General features: G+C 42.6%; 1 protein-coding gene and 1 pseudogene across 1 annotated transcript in view; one reads left to right on the top strand and one right to left on the bottom strand.

The window, feature by feature from the left end:
* The first annotated feature begins 1,586 nt into the window (after nucleotides 1-1,586).
* DNAI3 (dynein axonemal intermediate chain 3) overlaps nucleotides 1,587-17,621 on the top strand; it is an 82,185-nt gene continuing 66,150 nt past the window's right edge. The window contains exons 1-3 of the mRNA XM_060625657.3: nucleotides 1,587-1,736; nucleotides 13,101-13,196; nucleotides 13,587-13,625. Of these exons, the coding sequence (XP_060481640.1) occupies nucleotides 13,115-13,196; nucleotides 13,587-13,625 (121 nt within the window). The 5' untranslated portion in view covers nucleotides 1,587-1,736; nucleotides 13,101-13,114. The remainder of the gene's footprint in view (nucleotides 1,737-13,100; nucleotides 13,197-13,586; nucleotides 13,626-17,621) is intronic.
* LOC132673201 (E3 ubiquitin-protein ligase SIAH1-like) lies at nucleotides 6,307-7,879 on the bottom strand (annotated as a pseudogene).

The following is a 17,621-nucleotide window of genomic DNA, read 5'->3' as shown; positions in this document are numbered from 1 at the left end:
GGGGAAAAGTTTCCAAAAGTACCTCAAAGATATCTGAAAGACAATGAGTTGACTTTTGCCTCTGCTAAATTGTGATGCCTGTGGCACAGAAATTATTCATTTAATATCTTCATCTAGCAACTATTAAACACCATGAATTAAGCTAGGTATGTATTTTAAAATGTCCAGTAGGTAGTGGAAAATCAGGTTGGAAAGAAATTTAAAAGATGTATGAGGCTGAAAACACAGAAATGAAAGCCACTGATGTGCTTTGCAGGATGGCAAAAGCTAAGGGGACCAGATATGCCAACAGGAGAGCACAGAGTAAGAAAAGAAGACTCACCCTGAGCCCAAGGAAAAGTAATCTTTCAGTGTCAGGGTGTAGAAGAGCCTGGGGAAAGGTTGTCACAATGTCAATATGATAAGTCCTCCTCCTAGTTTTTAAAAATGATTTCCTTAGTAAAATTTATTAGCATTTCACAAAACAAATTCTTCAGAAATTTGGAAGAATATATATGATCTTTCTGCACACCGTGTGAAGTCATAGGATCATTTTCTCAAATGTCACGAATCTGTATGCCTCTTCTCAATTAAATATTTTCATTTAAATTGGGTGTAAAAAATTAATTGGGGGCACCTGGGAGGCTCAGTCAGTTAAGCCTCCGACTCTTGATTTGGGCTCAGGTCATGATCTCATGGTTCATGGGATTGAGCCCCACGTGGGGGTGTGTGCTGACAGTGTGGAGCCTGCTTGGGATTCCCTGTCTCCTCTCTCTCTGCCCCTCCCACACTCACATATGGGTGTGCACTTTCTCTCAAAATAAATAAACATTTTTTTTAAAGAGTATTTTTTAAAGAAATCAATTTGGACTAATTACTGTAGTCAATTGTATTACTTTATTAAATTCTGCCAGCTTACAAATTAGGCAGTTTTAATTATTTTTTAAAGGAAAGAGGGAAACAACGTTCAGGGAGATGAACTTCACTGTGTGAATCCCGTAGGACCCATAACCACAGATAAAATGAACCTTAGAGTTACTAAGGGATTTAATCTTCTCCCCCTGAGACTTCCAGTATGAGTCAAACTATACAAAAACTATTTGGCAAGAGGAAAATGTAACACATCAGAATTCTGGGACACTCACAACACCCGATCCAGCCAGATTTTATCTTTCACATCGGAATCTAGGGCAGATTCCTGGGACGGCTACCCCGACCCAACCGCCCCAACCTCCCATGGGGGAAGCCGAGCTGTCCTAAGGGGGTTGGAGCCCTCAATCTTCCTCCCAGCCTTCACTCCCTGCTGCTAGAGATCACACCCTAGACGGATTCATCTTTGGGTACTGTTGCACCTGGTGAGGGCAAGGCTGTCCGTCCTGGGGTCAAGCCAAGCCACCACCCTCTATACAGGAACCCACATTACACAACTCCTTCCTTGCCGGTGGAAAACTGAGCTGGCCCTAGTTCAAGATACATGACGTCCACATTACGGCAACCAATCACAAGTCTGCTCTTAAGGAGCGGGCCAGGGAGCGGACACTGTATTGGTGGTGGTGTCTTGTCAATCTCAGCAGAGGCACCGCGTCTTTCTCTTAGCAACGGATGTGTCATAGCAACAGCTTGCCGGAAGCTGCTGTTTGTGCTCTTGGGACTTGGCTTTTCTGAGAGGAGAGTCAAACTTCCATCTCCAGCTCCCAAAGGAGCTTTCTCCAGGGTACTGCAAAGAGGCTTTTTCCCCTTCAGTTTAGCAGTATCAGGTAAGGGACTCTGATGGGAAATCAGGCTTTCCCATCTGAATGGGAAAGGAGGCGTGGAAAACAAGTATTTTACTCACTCTTCCCTGGGCTTTTGGAACACTCGCTGGGCCAGTGATGTGCTTGATGCAGTAAAGACTGCAAAAAACTACAAAACGTTCCCTGATTTCAGAGAACTTCCAGCCTAACCAGGAGACAAAAATGGCAGTGAGAGAGCAGTTAACGACACTCTAAGAACTGTGGGGGCGGGTACTAGGGCTGTTCACAGGTAGTATATCACATTGTCTAGCACATTGCAGCGCAATGCTAGGAGCTCAATAAATGATGGCTGGCTGGGTGGATGGATGGATGGATGGATGGATAGATAGATAGATAGATAGATAGATAGATAAAAAGGAAAACAGCATGATTCTGGCACAGAGATGAAAGTAGAAAAGATTAGCGTGGGCTGACGTAGTTAGAGAAGTGACTTCAGGACTATTACAAATAGGCTAGAGTAGATGAAGAGTAAAGAAGATGAATGGGAGAACATTAACTCTTTGAAAGTAAGGGCCTTGTCAGATTCCTCTTATGACCTCCCGTGCCTAATTGCTGCTCAATAATTTCTCCCTCCTTCTCCATGGTGTATGTTGCTTGCTGAATGAATTCACAGCAATCTTTCAGGAAGCTCTGAGTTTGAGGCCTTCTGCATTTGTGGAGGCTTGGCATAATTACATAGAATGTGATTAGAAAGTGTCAGGGAGAGGTGCCTGGGTGGCTCAGTCAGTCAACTGACTCTTGATTTCATCTCAGATCATGATCTCAAGGTTGGTGGGTTCAAGCCCAGCTTCCAGCTCCTCGCTGACAGTGCGGAGCCTGTGTGGGAGTCTTTTTCCCTCCCTCTCTCTGCCCCTCCCTGACTTGTACTCTCTGTCTCTCTCAAAATAAACTAAAAAAAAAAAAAAGTGCCAGGGAAAACGAGATTCTTTCAGCCTGAGTGAGAAAGCTGGGGAAGCTTCAGAGAGAAGGTCACACTGGAGTTGAGACTTGAAGAATGAGTAGGATTTAAGCAGAGAAATGTATGCATGGTGGGGAGCAGGAGGAGTGAAGAGGGAAGGGGGTCCCCAGAGAGGAAGATGGGAAGGTATGGGGGCTATTTGGAGGACGTGAGTAATCCTGTGAGTAGAAACTGGAAGGAGGATGTGGTGAGGCAGGCTGTGAAGGGGGTTGCAGGTGATGTGTACAAGTTTAGATTTGATCCTGCTTTGCAAAGTCTTATCTGCAGACCACTAGTGCAAGACTACTTCATAGTCATGTTTAAAAGTCAGAGTCCTAGGCTCACCCCAACCTGCAGAATCACTGTAGGTCCAGAAAATTTGCTTTTTTAATGAGCTCCATTTCTACACTCCTGGAGGAGGATGCCACTGTGGACAGTTGGGACCCACATTGTATTCCGCAGTACACAGGGAAGTGACTGGTTATGATCTGTGTTTTAGAAAGAGAGCTCTGAAGACCTGCCCTGAGAATAACTGTTCTGGCTGAAACAGAGCATTGAAGCAAGTGAAATGTTCCTAATCTGTGGGAGGAGGGGAATCTGTGGATTAAAAATAAATTACCTATTTACTAACCACTTATTGAAAAGTATGCGGTTGGTAACAAACCACAGCAGTATCGGCACGACATGTGACTTTGTCACCAAAAGAAATTACGGCTCTTTTCATATTGTATTATGGATGTTACAGATGTATTACTTATGCTCATCCCTTCTTCAAAGTCAAGGTAGTAATTAGAACCACTGCTAGATCTTATTATTTAATGTGTTAATGAAGAAGCACATGAGTTATTATATCATAATTTTCAAAATAGTTTGATAACTGTCTCCCTTGTAATCTCATGTTTTTGTTTGAAGCATAGGCGTCCCCAAGCTGCCAAAGGGGTTGATGGCACAAATTAGTTAGGAACTACTGGTATGAGAGGACACGTGGAAGGCCTGAACCAGAGGAGGCCGTGGCGAGGAGGGCATAGAATTCAGGAGAAATTTCAAAGGCAGAAGTGATGGGAGAGCGTCTACTTAAATAAGTAAATATCCAGTCTTGGAAAGAGGTAGAAGTAAGCTGGAAGGACAGAACAAGAGTAGTAGACCAATGGGAGACACTGTAGGAACAGTTACGTCTGGAGGGTGGAAGTTGTGAACTTGTCCGAAGATGGTGATGAGCCTAGGAGAACCTTTAAGCTAAGTCAGGGTCTTGGTGGAGACTGACCAAGAAGCAGCAGTTCTTGGAGACATTTACCAGCCTCCTAAGATGTTAGTCTTGGATCTCATTCTAAATCCCTTTAAAAAGGGGGGCGGGGGGAGGCATATGATGAGCTTACAAATAGTTTGGGAAGAGAAAAGAGGACGATGACCACCCAGATAAGGTCAGCTAATTGCTAACTGAAGTACACCTGGGGAAGTAATACTTTCTAAGGTGTGAGAAGGTGCCAGTGCTACAGGTCTTCTCAGAATTAAAGATCTCACAGCTGGGAGCAAGCCACACATACATACAGGTGACAAAAGAGAACGTGTAAACAGGTGTATGTGTCTCAGCAGAACAGAAAGAAGAAAGGAAGCTTAATAACTGTTCAAATCGCTGCGTTATATCATTTGTAATTTGCCACTTATCTCTTCATCTGCGGTAGTTATCTTCCTGAATAATAGAAGCATCATAAAAAGATACAGTCATGAACAAGTCTTGAAAGTTAGTTGGAACCATGTCCTAGACCGCTCCGAATGCAAGGCTCCTCCGAGTCAGTAAAGCACCATCACAAGTTTTCAGCTATTACCCAGGGGACTTACCCAGTACTTGCTTGCCACTCCCTAATGCCTTTGCTGTTAACCTGGAAGGTAGGAAATGTGTCCTCGGGGCACTTGGCTGGCTGCCTCAGTCTCTAGAGCATGCGACTCTTGATCTTGGGGTTGCGAGTTCGAGCCCCATGTTGGGTGTGGAGATTACTTAAAAGCGAAATCTTAAAAAAAAAAAAGAAGGAAAAGAAGCAAAATGATATTCTGGAATGGGTGGATTAATTTACAAAGCATATAAGCAGTTTTAATATCAAAAATATTTAAATGGAACGATTAAATATTTATAAGTATTACAGTTTACAAGTTCTGTTTTGAAATTCTGTCAGCTATAGTGGCTTTGAAACCAAATGTGATACAGGCTACTGGAGTAGGTGAATCTTTTATTTTAGGAATAGATGAAGGATCTCTTCTGCATCTCTCAACAAGAATTAAATGTGGTGAGCATTTCAGAGTCACCTTAACAAAGTAATATCTGTATTGAAAAATTCTTATGACCTTTTAGTAGTCAATTTAATGTGAAAAGCTGGAAAATATAATATAGCATATTCATTCCATGAAATATGCAATTTTATGAAAAAGTTCTTAGTAAGACCTGCTGTAATTTTAAAGTAACATCTTTTTTGGGGGGCGCCTGCGTGGCTCAGTTGGTTAAACGCTGGCTTCAGCTCAGGTCATGGTCTCATGGTTTACGAGTTCAAGCCCTGCGTTGGGCTCTGTGCTGACAGCTCAGAGCCTGGAGCCTGCTTCAGATTCTGTGTTTCCCTCTCTCTCTGCCTCTCCCCCACTCCTGCTCTGTCTCTCTCACTCTCAAAAATAAATAAACATTAAAAAAATAAAGTAACATCTTTTTTTAATTTGCCAGATATTCTTTTAATGAGAACTAGAAAAGACCACATTTTTTGCAAACTGCCTTTTTTTAAACAAATGATTTGCTTTTGATTACAAATACTGTGTAAGATAATGCCTTCTTTTGCAAAACCAATAAATACAAGAAAAAAATTTAAGTATGTGATTTGCCCAAGATATTTGGAAGGAAAAAAAAGCCTGATTTTTTTTCCGGTATGAAAAAAAAAAATCAGTATACCCTAACCTTTCAAGGAATAAGTTCAAAGATATGACTCCACTGGAGACAAAGAAAGAGAGAGAGAAGAGACAGAGACCATTCTATAACTGCTTTAAATACCTTCTGATAATTATTCTGATGTTACCTTTCCTTTCTGGAATTTGTATCTTCAAAAAAGAGTTGAATTTAAAATATTTCTAATGAGGGGCGTCTGGGTGGCTTCGTTGGTTAGGCGTCCAACTTCAGCTCAGGTCATGGTCTCACGGTCCGTGAGTTCGAGCCCCATGTCGGGCTCTGTGCTGACCACTCAGAGCCTGGAGCCTGTTTCAGATTCTGTGTCTCCCTCTCTCTCTGGCCCTCCCCTGTTCATGCTCTGTCTCTCTCTGTCTCAAAAATAAGTAAACGTTAAAAAAAAAATTTTAAAAATTAAATATTTCTAATGAACTGATTAATGGGGGAAAAGAAAATGCATACTGAACACATATGTAGAAACTTTACCATAAGCAATTATGCATATCAAAGACACTAACTTTAAAAAGATACAAAAAAGGCGAGAAAAACCTGAATTACAGAAAAGAAAATCAAATATAATGAGAAACTAGAATAAAAATTAGCAAATACACACACAAAATATATACACATGCAGCAGCATTATGTGTTGACTCACAAAGGGAAAAGCAGTGGTCCAAGAGCACTCAACATGGCTTGTCAGATAAAGAAACACACACAAGCTCAGGTGCCCACACACAAAACAAAAACCCGGTACAACAGTACACTCAATCTATAACACAAATTCAGAATTATTTTACAATGCTTCCTTTCTTAATACAAAGGTACCCATCTTGAGTGTGTATGTATGTGTGTGTGTGTGTGTGTGTATATATATATATATATATATATATATATATATATATATATGTGTGTGTGTGTGTGTGTGTGTGTGTGTGTGTGTGTGTGTATGTATACACACACACACTTTTTCAGTGGTTTACTGTAGACTTATTTTTAATTAGTGTTATTACATGCAACTGTTTCCTGTATTTACCAGCCTTTTTATTTACCTTCACGTGTCTAGCTTCCACCTATCAAAAGTTTCAGGTTGGCAGGCAGACGGGTGCCTTATTCTCTGTGAAACTGAATGCAGTGGTTTTAAACACTGGCCAGAACATGTTTGGTTGCCAATTCAACACATGGAAATAGTTACATTGATGCCTAAGTTGCCATTTTCTGCAGAAAGCTGTGCAATGCTGGTGTCAAAAGACTAGGCAGTCACTATTCATAATGGCTGTTGCAATTCCCTCAGGAATAGATCGCCGGGCCGCTTCCCAAGTCAATCGCCACCTAGGACCGTTTAGCTCAAGTCGATAAGCAAAAATTTCAGCTTACTTGCGTGTTCCTATCAGCTATACAAGTGCAAAGAACCGCTGGTGGCCGTCGGACTTTTCCTTTTTCTCCAGGACTAACATGAAGTGAAAGCCAAAACAGGACTGCATCATCACCCCGTCAACAGCACCAGTGTAGCAAGGAAAACTATATTCTTTCCCTGTAGGGCTGTAATGGACTTTGCCGATGCATCATATAGGGGCTTGACAGCATCCAAAGAGCCTTGCCATTTGCAGGAAGCACCAGGGCACGGACACGAATAAGGCCTAAACTCACGGAGCTCTTCATGGTCTGCTTTCTGTGTGTGTGGCAGAGGTATCGCTCCTCCAGGAGAGGCATATTTATAGGGGGAAAGCACGGGAACTGGCCACTTCCTCCAGGGCCAAGTTGCGAGGGGATCCCAACGGCCCCGGCAGGTTGGACAACATGTGAGCTTTTGGGCAACAGTTGCTACAAACGAGATGGCCACTCTGACAGTGAAGAATGGGTGGTAGCGCGTAGCCACAGCAGACAGGACACTCAAAAAGACCCGCCCGGTCATTCTTGGATGCAGTTGTGCCAGTCAGGGCAGGCACCCTCTGGGACGGCGCACACTTGGAGGTTCCAGCAGGGAATGCTGGTGCAGCCTGGCGGCTCATTTCCGTGGGCGGAGAACCTCGTCCCGGTCCCGGCTCAAACGCGCTCCGTGGCCACCGCGAACCGCCACCGCCTCTTCCCCGTGTGGGCACCAACGGGACACCCAGACGGGACACCCTGGGCCGCTGCAGCTCGAGAGCGCGCCCCGCAACGGCTGCCCCGGCTCCCCCTGGCGGCGAGCCGCCGTCCTGTCGCGCGTCCTTAAAGTAACGTCTTTTATTTGGGATTTGTTTTTTAAAAGAAAATCTGCATAAGAAATTAACGTCGAATAAATGTCTCTTTTGAAGTGACGTAGAGTACTTCATACATTTCATCTAGAGATCTTCAGCTAAAACGGATTTGTTTTCTTGACACAATATTGGTAGGGTTTCTATTATTTAAAGTGACTAAAATAAACTATGAAATTTTGCCTGAGACGCAAATACAATGTAAAGTAGCTACTCCCAAAGTAAATAATTTTCTTTTCAGTTTAGACTATATTCAACAGGCTGGCCTCAGCTAATGAATTTTTCCATCTATGATGCAGCTTAGATACTGTGCTTTTAATTAAGAATAATTGGGACCTAAAAGCCTATAGAACAACCTGGTCTTCCTTTTTCCTTGGTCACTAGACAATATGTTAGACACAGGAGTTAATATTTGTGAAAATAGTAAATGAGCTATTCTGGTAAGGAAGCACACACATTTACTGTTTAACCCAGTTTTGTTACCTAATGTACTGCTGGGAAATTGACTTTGTTTTCCCCTGCATATTGGAAACTGAACCAGATTGCCCACAGTTCGCTTAATAGCAGCCTTTGAAAAAAGTGGGCACACGTGATTACTTAGACTATTTCTTGGGATGATTGTGTTAGATTGATACCTATATATTCAAGCTTAATGCCAACGTGGCATCTCCTAATCCCTGGAAACAGTGAATATTTTAACATACATAGCAAACAGGAATTAAGGTTGCAGATGAAATTAAAACTGCTAATTAGCTGCCCACAAAATAAAGTATCTTATATTAACTCGATGGGCACAGTGTAATCACAAGGCTCCCTAAAAAAGTAAAAGTCGGGGGGGCACCTGGGTGGCTCAGTAGGTTAAGCATCTGACTCTCGGTTTCAGCTCAAGTCATTATCTCACTATTCATGAGTTCGAGCATAGCATTGGGCTCCACACTGATAGCACGGAGCCTGTTTGGGATTCTCTCTCTCCCTTTCTCTTTGCCCTTCCTCTGCTCGCTCTCTCTGTGTGTCTCTCTCTCTCTCAAAATATATAAACTTTTTTTTAAAAAAGTGGAAGTGGGAGGGGCACCTGGGTGGCTCAGTCAGTTAAACGTCTGACTTCAGCTCAGGTCATGATCTCATGGTTTGTGGGTTCGAGCCCTGAGTTGAGCTCTGTGCTCTCAGCTCAGAGCTTGGGGCCTGCTTCAGATTCTGTGTCTCCCTCTCTCTCTGCCCCTCCCCCACTCATGCTCTCTGTCTCTCAAAAATAAATAAACACTAAAAAAAATAAATAAAAAGTGGAAGTGGGAGAAGAAGAGGTCAGAGTATGCTATGTGAGAGAGATCTAACCCACCGTTGCTGGCTTTGAAGATGGAGGAAGAGGGCCCACAAGCCAAGAAATACCAATGGCCTCTTGAGTCAGAAAAGGCATGGAAACAGATTCTCCCATAAGATGCTAGAATGAATGCAACACAGTCTTGTGACACCTTGATTTTAGCCCAGTGAGAGCCATGTCAGACTTCTGAGCTACAGAACTGTTAGGTAATGAGTTTTGTGTTAAGACACTAAGTTTCTGATAATTTGTTAGAGCAGCAATAGAAAACTAAAACAGCACGCATACAGGTGGTTCCACAGATCTCAGGCAAAAGCCTTTTGTCCAGACTGGAAATCCATATGCTAAGATGGCAGAAGGAAAGGGGACACCAAGGAATCATTAGTCCAGCATTTTTTTAGAATGTCCACTGTGCCAGTTATGGAGTTCGCAGTCTACAGACTAACTTCACATGCCTTAAATTGAGTTTTTGACTTTCCCTTTCAAATCTACTCCTCCCCTGGGATCCCCATCTCAATAAACAGCAGTCCCATGCTTTCAATCCTTTGGGTCAAACTTGTAGCAGGCATCCTTGGTCCTGTTTATTCTCTTAGACTCTACATCCAAGTCGTCAGTGAATCCCATTGGCTCTACTTACAAAATATGTGCGGAGCCCAACCACTTTCCATTCCATACTCACCTCCCTGATCTAAGCTGCCATCACTTCTCCCCTGGATTGCTGACTGTCTCTTACTTGGATTCCCTGCTTCAACTCTTTCTTCGCTGCAGTCCTCACAACACAGCAGCCATAGGGCTGTTAAAATGTGACTCACATCAGGTAAAGAAACTCAGCTCAAAACCATCCAATAGCTCCCCGCTCCCCTCTCATTCAGAGTAAAAGCAAAGTCCTTACACATGACCCAGACCCTTTGTGGCATATTACATACTTGTCCACAACTATTTCGGCGCCAATTCTTACCTCCCTCCCCTGCACAAGGATCATGTGTGCATTCCTCCCCACTATTGGGATTAGCTGTGTGACTTGCTTGCACCAGTGGAATATAAGCAGAGAGGACAGTGTGCCAGTGCCACGGGGAAGATTCGGGAGGCATTACGCAGCTTGGGGAGCTCTCTCGCCTTCTACTCTGCCGTGAAAGTAGAGGCTGTCACACAGGGGCCGCTCCTCCAGCCCGAGTCCCAGAATAAGACTTGAAGCAGCAGCTGACCCACAGCCACAACACAGAGCCAAAGAAGAAATTTGTGGCTGTTTGTTACTGAGACTTACGGCCATTGCAAAGCTGACTACTGTGTACCTACCTCATCACCTCTCTGACCAACTTCATCTCCTGGTCTTCCCTTACTCACTCCGTTCCAGCCATTATGGCCTTCCTGCTGTTTTCTAAATGTGCCAAGCATATTCCTGCCCCAGAACATTTGCACTTACTATTTCCTCTGCCTAGAAACACCCTTTGTCCCCAGATATCTGCATATCTGGCTCACCCCGCCCCCCCTTTTCTTAGGACTTCGCTCCCATGTCACTTCAGTGATGTCTTCCCTGATGGTCCAATATAAAATTGCAACTTCCCTACTCCTACAATTCCTCTTCCCTTACTACTTGACTTCTCTCTGTAACAGTTATGACCGTCCAAAATACTGATGATTTTGCTCGTTTGCTCTCTTTCCTCTAGAATGTAAGCTCTGTCAGAGAAAGGGTTTTGCCTATTTTGTTCACTGCTGTATTCCTAACACCTAGGACAGCATCTGGTGCATCTAAATTGCTCGATAAATATTTGTGGAATGAATAGTGGTGGTGGTGGTGATGGTATGTGTGTTGTCTATGTGCTTAGGGTGAGTCCAGCTGGTATCTGGAGAGTTTTGAGTATCTTATTTTTAAAGTTTACTTATTTAGTTTTGAGAGAGACAGAGAAAGTGAGAGACCTTGAGCCCGGGGGTGGGGGATGGGGGGAAGGCAGAGAGAGGGGTTGAGAGAGAGAATCCCCGACAGTGCAAAGCCCAAATACAGGGCTCGAACTCACAAAACTGTGAAAGCATGACCTGAGCAGAAATCAACAATCAGATGCTTAACCAACTGAGCCACCCAGGCGTGCTTGAGTATTCTAAGTCAAATGCTGCTGGAATAAAATATGGAGAGGGGTACACTGATAAAGAATTTTCTGAATAAAGTACTAGGTCCAAGATTTGAAATTATAGTGAGGCTGAGAAGTGGGATTGAGGATACCTGACAGTCTAAAAAGCTGGATCGGAACCATTCATTGCAGGGGGTTTAAAAAGTGGGAATTCCCAAGTTGTCAGAATCATAAAATGCTGCTTAAATCATAACATCACACCTTTCTAGGTAAAGGCAATGATTTCATTTGTGATGAAACACAGCAAACAGTTACCACTGAAACTCAAGGGATAGTCTTGTGCGAAGATGAAAATTGGGGGCATTGGGACCACACTGGGAGTGCTCTCACCCTGACTCTACCGCTCACGCTCTGTGTATCCCTTCAGGCAAGTTTCCCGGCCTCTGTTGTCATCTTATAAAATGAGGATGAAGAGAACAGTTTTCATAAAATGCTTACCTAAAAGGGTGATTCAAATTAAATAAATAATACATGTGAAGTACTTAGAACTGTGCCTGGCACATAGTAAGCACTCAACAAACGTGAGCTATCACTATTACCTTTTGAAAAAATACATGTGAAGGGTCTGAAGTGAAAAATGTATATCACAAACACAAACCCACACTTTGGACCAGATTTAGTAATCAAGGAACTAGAAAGAAAATGAAACTCAGGTATTCTGACTGGGGTTTATGAAATAATTTTCAGTCTGTGTTTGTTTATAAAACAAGGCAAGCCAGTCTGATTGACATGACTGAGTCAAGGTCAATGCAATTTTATTTCATTATATGTTCACAATTGCCTTATGAGGTAGGTTTTATTGTCATCATCCCCATTAAACCTGAATAAACTAAGGGATGCCTGGTTGGCTCAGTTGCTTAAGCGTCTGACTCTTGATCTCAGCTAAGGTCGTGATCTCGCAGTTCATGGGTTCCAGCCCTCCATCAGGCTCTGCGCTGACCAGGAGGAGCCTGCTTGGGATTCTTCCTCCTTTCCTGTCTCTCTGCCCCTCCCCTGACCAAGCTCGCATGCACACGTACTCTCTCAAAATAAATAAACTTGAAAAAAACAAACATGAATAAACTGAGACTCAGATGGTATTTAGTTTGCCAAGGATCACACAGCTGCTAAAAGGCAAAGTCTATTTTTCAAACTTGCTGCTTAGGCTCCTGAAATTGCACTCCTAACCATCTAACAAGATGAGACAGGGGTGACCATTGAGATGACAAGGATTTGATGTGATAGCAAATGACCTCAGCCAAAACTGATGATCAGTTCCACAGAGAACCTTTGGAGGCACTCTCTGACAGCACAAAGAAGGACACAGTGGGTATAGGTCCGCATGCTAGGATAAAAGTACTGCTTAAATGATACAAATTTTAAAAATTATGAACACGTATGTATGTTGTGGGCCCATGGACTTTGAGCCTACCTTCGTTGCTGAGGCACCTGGTGGGGAGCTGGGCAGAGGGCAGCAGACACTAACTCCCTGGAATGGGAACAGCAGTGAGAGGCGGGGGGCCAGTATCCCCCATCATGCTTCCATGGCAGGGCCTATGGCTGAAGCCTTGAAGGGCTGGCAGGTCACTTCCATTCGCTTCAGCTGAATGGCTCCCTTGGAATGGCAAGACCTTACCAGTAAGATTGTTGTTGCGATCAACCTTTGGTCACAGAACACCCATCCTATGAAGATACACGTTGATTTAGCTAAAGGTAAAGCTTAGAAAACATATTCTTCTCATGTTTTACTAAATGGTCATGCTGACTATTTGAAACTGTAAAACAGAATTTACTAATGACATTATCTCTTTATACAGCCTAAGTCAGAACCATGGCTCCAAAATCTCAAAAACAAAAGAGTGCTGGTGGCTACAAAAACACAAAACGGAGCAAAACCAAACAGATATTACCTGGTAGGATTGTTTTTTCATTAATGGGATTTTTTATGGATTTAGTATCTGTATATATGTTAGCAGCCAAAATGATTGTGGTTTTCTGTATCAAATAAGGAAATATGTTCGCTGTCATAAAGTCAAACACATATGGAATTTAGAGTATAGACATTTATTCTTTTGATGCATTTCATTGCAACATCCATTATATGCCATAGCATTTCATGAAGACATAATTCTGTGAAAAAAGATAATTATTCAAATTCTATTTAAGCATTTATAAAATAGTTTAAAACTTCATTGTGTACTTGTGTTTATGTTTTGTGCTTTGAGGCTTGGTAAAAGATTGTGATAAATTATGACGCTTATGTGTCAAAAATGTAAATTTGACATTATTTCATTATATTCTAGACAGAGAAGAAGTGGAACCTGTTACTATGGAGAGCATGGGTAAGTGGAAGTATAATTTAGAATTTATGCTCCTAGTTTTATGATATTTTAAAATTCAATAAGCAAACAAAAATACAAATTGACGTGTTTAAGATACACGTGGGCTAAAATTATGCCATTTAGAATCTAAAATGAAAAATGTTACAGAAAGAATAAACAGTAAGAGTGGAAGGGAGAATTTCAAACAGAAATAGACTTGAGCCTAGCAGTCCCTTACAAATCGAACATGGTGTGGTTACTAAAGAGACTCTAAAGTGTTGTGAGTCTGCAAGCTATTGCTTTTATTAGAATAATATTTTTTAAGACTCTGGCTCATGGGCAATATTTATCTGTACTTCATGGTAAGATTCCACTATTTCAAGTAAAGAGGCTGGTTTTTAAGCAAATAAACTAGAACTTAGCCAACCAAATTAATACCGTCCCTTCTTTCAGAGGCTAAATAATCTTATTCCAGTAGGACCTTTCGTATTGGTTGTTGTTGAAACTTTCCTCTTAGTTTTGACTTGGGTGATGCACTTCATGTTTAGAAACAGAGAGGAAACAGTGAGGGTTAGGGAGAAGGAAGATCTAAAAGCCTTGAAGGCTGTTCTGAGGGTTCTTTTAGTCAAGTAGGATAGGAGCTATTGGCGGTATTTAAGCAGAGGAGTGATGGGATCTGACTTGTTTTTTTTTTTTTTTTTTAATTTATTTAAAAAAGTTTTTTAATGTTTACTTCTTTCTGAGAGACAGAGTGCAAGCTGGGTAGGAGCAGAGAAAGAGACACACACAGAATCTGAAGCAGGCTCCAGGCTCTGAGCTGTCAGCACAGAGACTGATGTGGGGCTCGAGCTCACAAACTGTGAGATCATGACCTGAGCCGCTTAACCGACTGAGCCAACCAGGCGCCCCTAATCTGACTTGTTTTTAAAGTGTCACCCTGGCTACTCAGCTGAGAACGTCAGGGACAGAAGCAGAGGGCAGTCAGGAAGCTTTTGCAGCAATCTAGGAAAGAGATGGTGGAGGCTTGAGCCAGGTTGGTAGAGGGGTGGAGGTGGGGAGATGGTGAGAGGATGTCAGCTGACAGTAAATGGCACTGGAACAGGGCACACTGCCCAATAAATAACTTACTGAATTAATGAATGTACCACCCAGACACTTGGAAGTCATCTTTGACGCCTTTCTCCCCCTTAACACTTTCCCATCTAAACATTCTCCTTCTGTCAATTCCGCCTCTAAAGTAAATCCCATCCACTTCAAATTATCTCCACCTCTGCAACCTTAGTCCAGACCCCACATCTCTCACTCCAATTGTTTCCCTAGCCCCTAACTGCTATTACTGCTTCCACTCAGCCTCCTTCAATCCATTCTGCATACCACATGGCCAGGTCTCTTTCCTGCCTAAACTCTCCCATGGCTTCACTCTATCATTATAGTGGTCCTGGCTCCACCTTCCTCTCTGACCATTTCTCCATCCTCTCCCCACTCCCAACCACCACACCTGCCTGCCTACAGCCCACCAGCCTTGCTTAGCACAGAGCATACCAAAATTATTCCTGCCTCAGGCCCTTTGTTCTTGCTGCTCCTGATACCTGGATAGATCTTTTGCCAGATCTTTATGCAACTCTCTCCTTTTCATCATTCAGATCTAGACTCCAATCCCACTCCTGCCAGAGGCCTTTCTTGACCTCTCCTTCACTTAGCACCATGTTATTGCCTTCTTAGCACTTATCCTAAGGCTGAAATTAAAGTACAGCTGAGTCTTGTTTTTCTTGGAAGTTCTGCACAGTTGCTGCAAATACTGAACTAGCAAATACTGAGCTAGTGCTCCTAGGGTAAATACAGAGAGGTTCCTGTCAGCCTCTGGTCACAACATTTTCATTAGCCAATCAATACATAACCTTGTTTTATGTGTGTTTCTGTTTAAAGACACCTTATTAAATGTATATTGTTGATTCATTAACATGGGACTCACAGCCAACAGCACTACAGCCCGTGCCTGAGCAATGCTTATCTAATATACGTATTTTCTCCACAAGGCATATCCCAGCCTTCTTGCATTTAGGAATGCTGAACAGCACTTTACCACTACGCTTGGGAGATATTTTAACTGGCAAAAATTGCCAATAAAAAGGCACAAAAATAGGAAGAATGTGGCACTAAATAGACAGCGGGAAGGACATCTGTTTACTGTTTGACAGCTGACACAAGATGGCAGAGCATCACCGTGTTTGACCTCGGCTGGGACCGTGCACATAAGGCAACTCAAAGTTTTTGCCACTATAAGCATGGCCGCTAATGATGGCAAAAAGCACTGCGACTGTTGATGTCGGGGTTACAAATAAGTTTTAGCAAGTGAATCTGCAAATATAAAATCTGTGAATAATGAAGATGGGCTGTATTTATTTGTTTATGCATTTATAACCTATTTTCACACACACCTGGCTGGCCCTGGGGTATACTCACTCTCTCTCTCTCTCTCTCTCTCTCTCTCACACACACACACACACACACACACACACACACACACACATACACGAACACAAGTACTCCAGGAGAACAGAAACGCTCTTGCTCAGCAGATCTTGACACATAATAACCATTCGACAAATATTTGCTGATTTGTTGAATAAATAAGTGGCTTTCTCTATTCTTCTCATCTAAAGAGACCACCACCACTCCCATTCTCTTCATTCTAAGTTCTACTTTCACCCTGTTTTCTCCTAAATAGCACTTGTCACAATCTGTACTTAAGTGTTTCTGAGTATATCTGCCTAATTTCTGTCTCTTCCTCTAGATAGTCCAACCCTACTACCAACACCGTGCTTTTCACATAGTAGTTGCCCAGTAAATATTTCTTGACTACATGAATTAACTGGTAAGAAAGTCCACAAACATGAGAATGGGGTATGACAGGGTTTCAGCATAAAGTAAATGGACTAAAAAATAGATTATTTAAGGAGAAAAAATGGATTTATTTAAGGAGAAAAAAACACACCTCAGTAGACAGCAGTGAGACCTGAGGGTAGGTTTCGATTTACCTTATACTGGAACATCTCTCTTCTTCCCCCAGATCTTCCTCAGGGAAACATAAGGATCTCTCTGAATTCCTTGCTATGGGGTCCTGACATTGTCAACTGTCACTCAGGGCTTGTGGCTCATGCCTCAGGGAATTAGGATTCCCTTTCCTTCTAAGAACCAAGGATCAACAGACAGACTAAAAAACTGTTGCCTAAGGGTCTACAGGGCAAAGTCTAGAGGTTCCTGGAGAATAAATGTAGTTTTTACAAGGAGCTAACATTTACAGAACAACAGCTCTGTGCCAGGCACACCCCTCTCATCTGTTTATCTCTGTGAAGTAGGCATTGTTTATGGCCATTACAGAGACAGAGATGCTGTGACTCCCAGAAGTTAAATAATTTACCCCAAATTATAAGTCATGCTTTTTAATACAGGTTAGAGTATCAGTGGTGTATTAATTGTCTATAGCTGCTATAATAAACTACCACAAATGTATTGACTTAAAACACTGAATATTTAAATGGCTTATTATCTTACAGTTTTGGAAACCAGGAGTCTGACATTACTGTCACTGGGTTAAAGGAAACGTATTAACAGGATTGGTTCCTTCTGGAGGCTTTGAGGGGAGGATCCACTTGCTTGCCTTTTTCAGCTAAAAGCCCCCTGCATTCATCGACTGTTGCCACTTTCCACTATATTCAAAACCAGCAGGATAGCATTTCCTAATCTTTCTATCTCTTTGACCTCTGCCTCTTTGTCACATCTCCTTCCTTGACTTTGGTCCCCCTGCCTTCTTCTTATAAGGACCCTCGTGGTTACCTTGGGTCCCTCTCGGGGGCCCAGTGGTCTCCTCATCTCAAGTTCCTTAACTTAATCACATCTGGAAGTCCCTTTTGTCATATAAGGTAACATATTCACAGGTTTCAGGGATTAGGACATGGACATCTTTAGGGGGTGGGGCAGGGGGGCGGCTCTATTCTGTTTACCACTAGTGATTAA

Source organism: Panthera onca, chromosome C1 (assembly GCF_046562875.1).
Source record: "Panthera onca isolate mPanOnc1 chromosome C1, mPanOnc1 haplotype 2, whole genome shotgun sequence".
Classification (NCBI taxonomy): domain Eukaryota; kingdom Metazoa; phylum Chordata; class Mammalia; order Carnivora; family Felidae; genus Panthera; species Panthera onca.
Note: the sequence above shows the minus strand (reverse complement) of the source record. Positions and strands in the feature narration are given on the sequence as shown.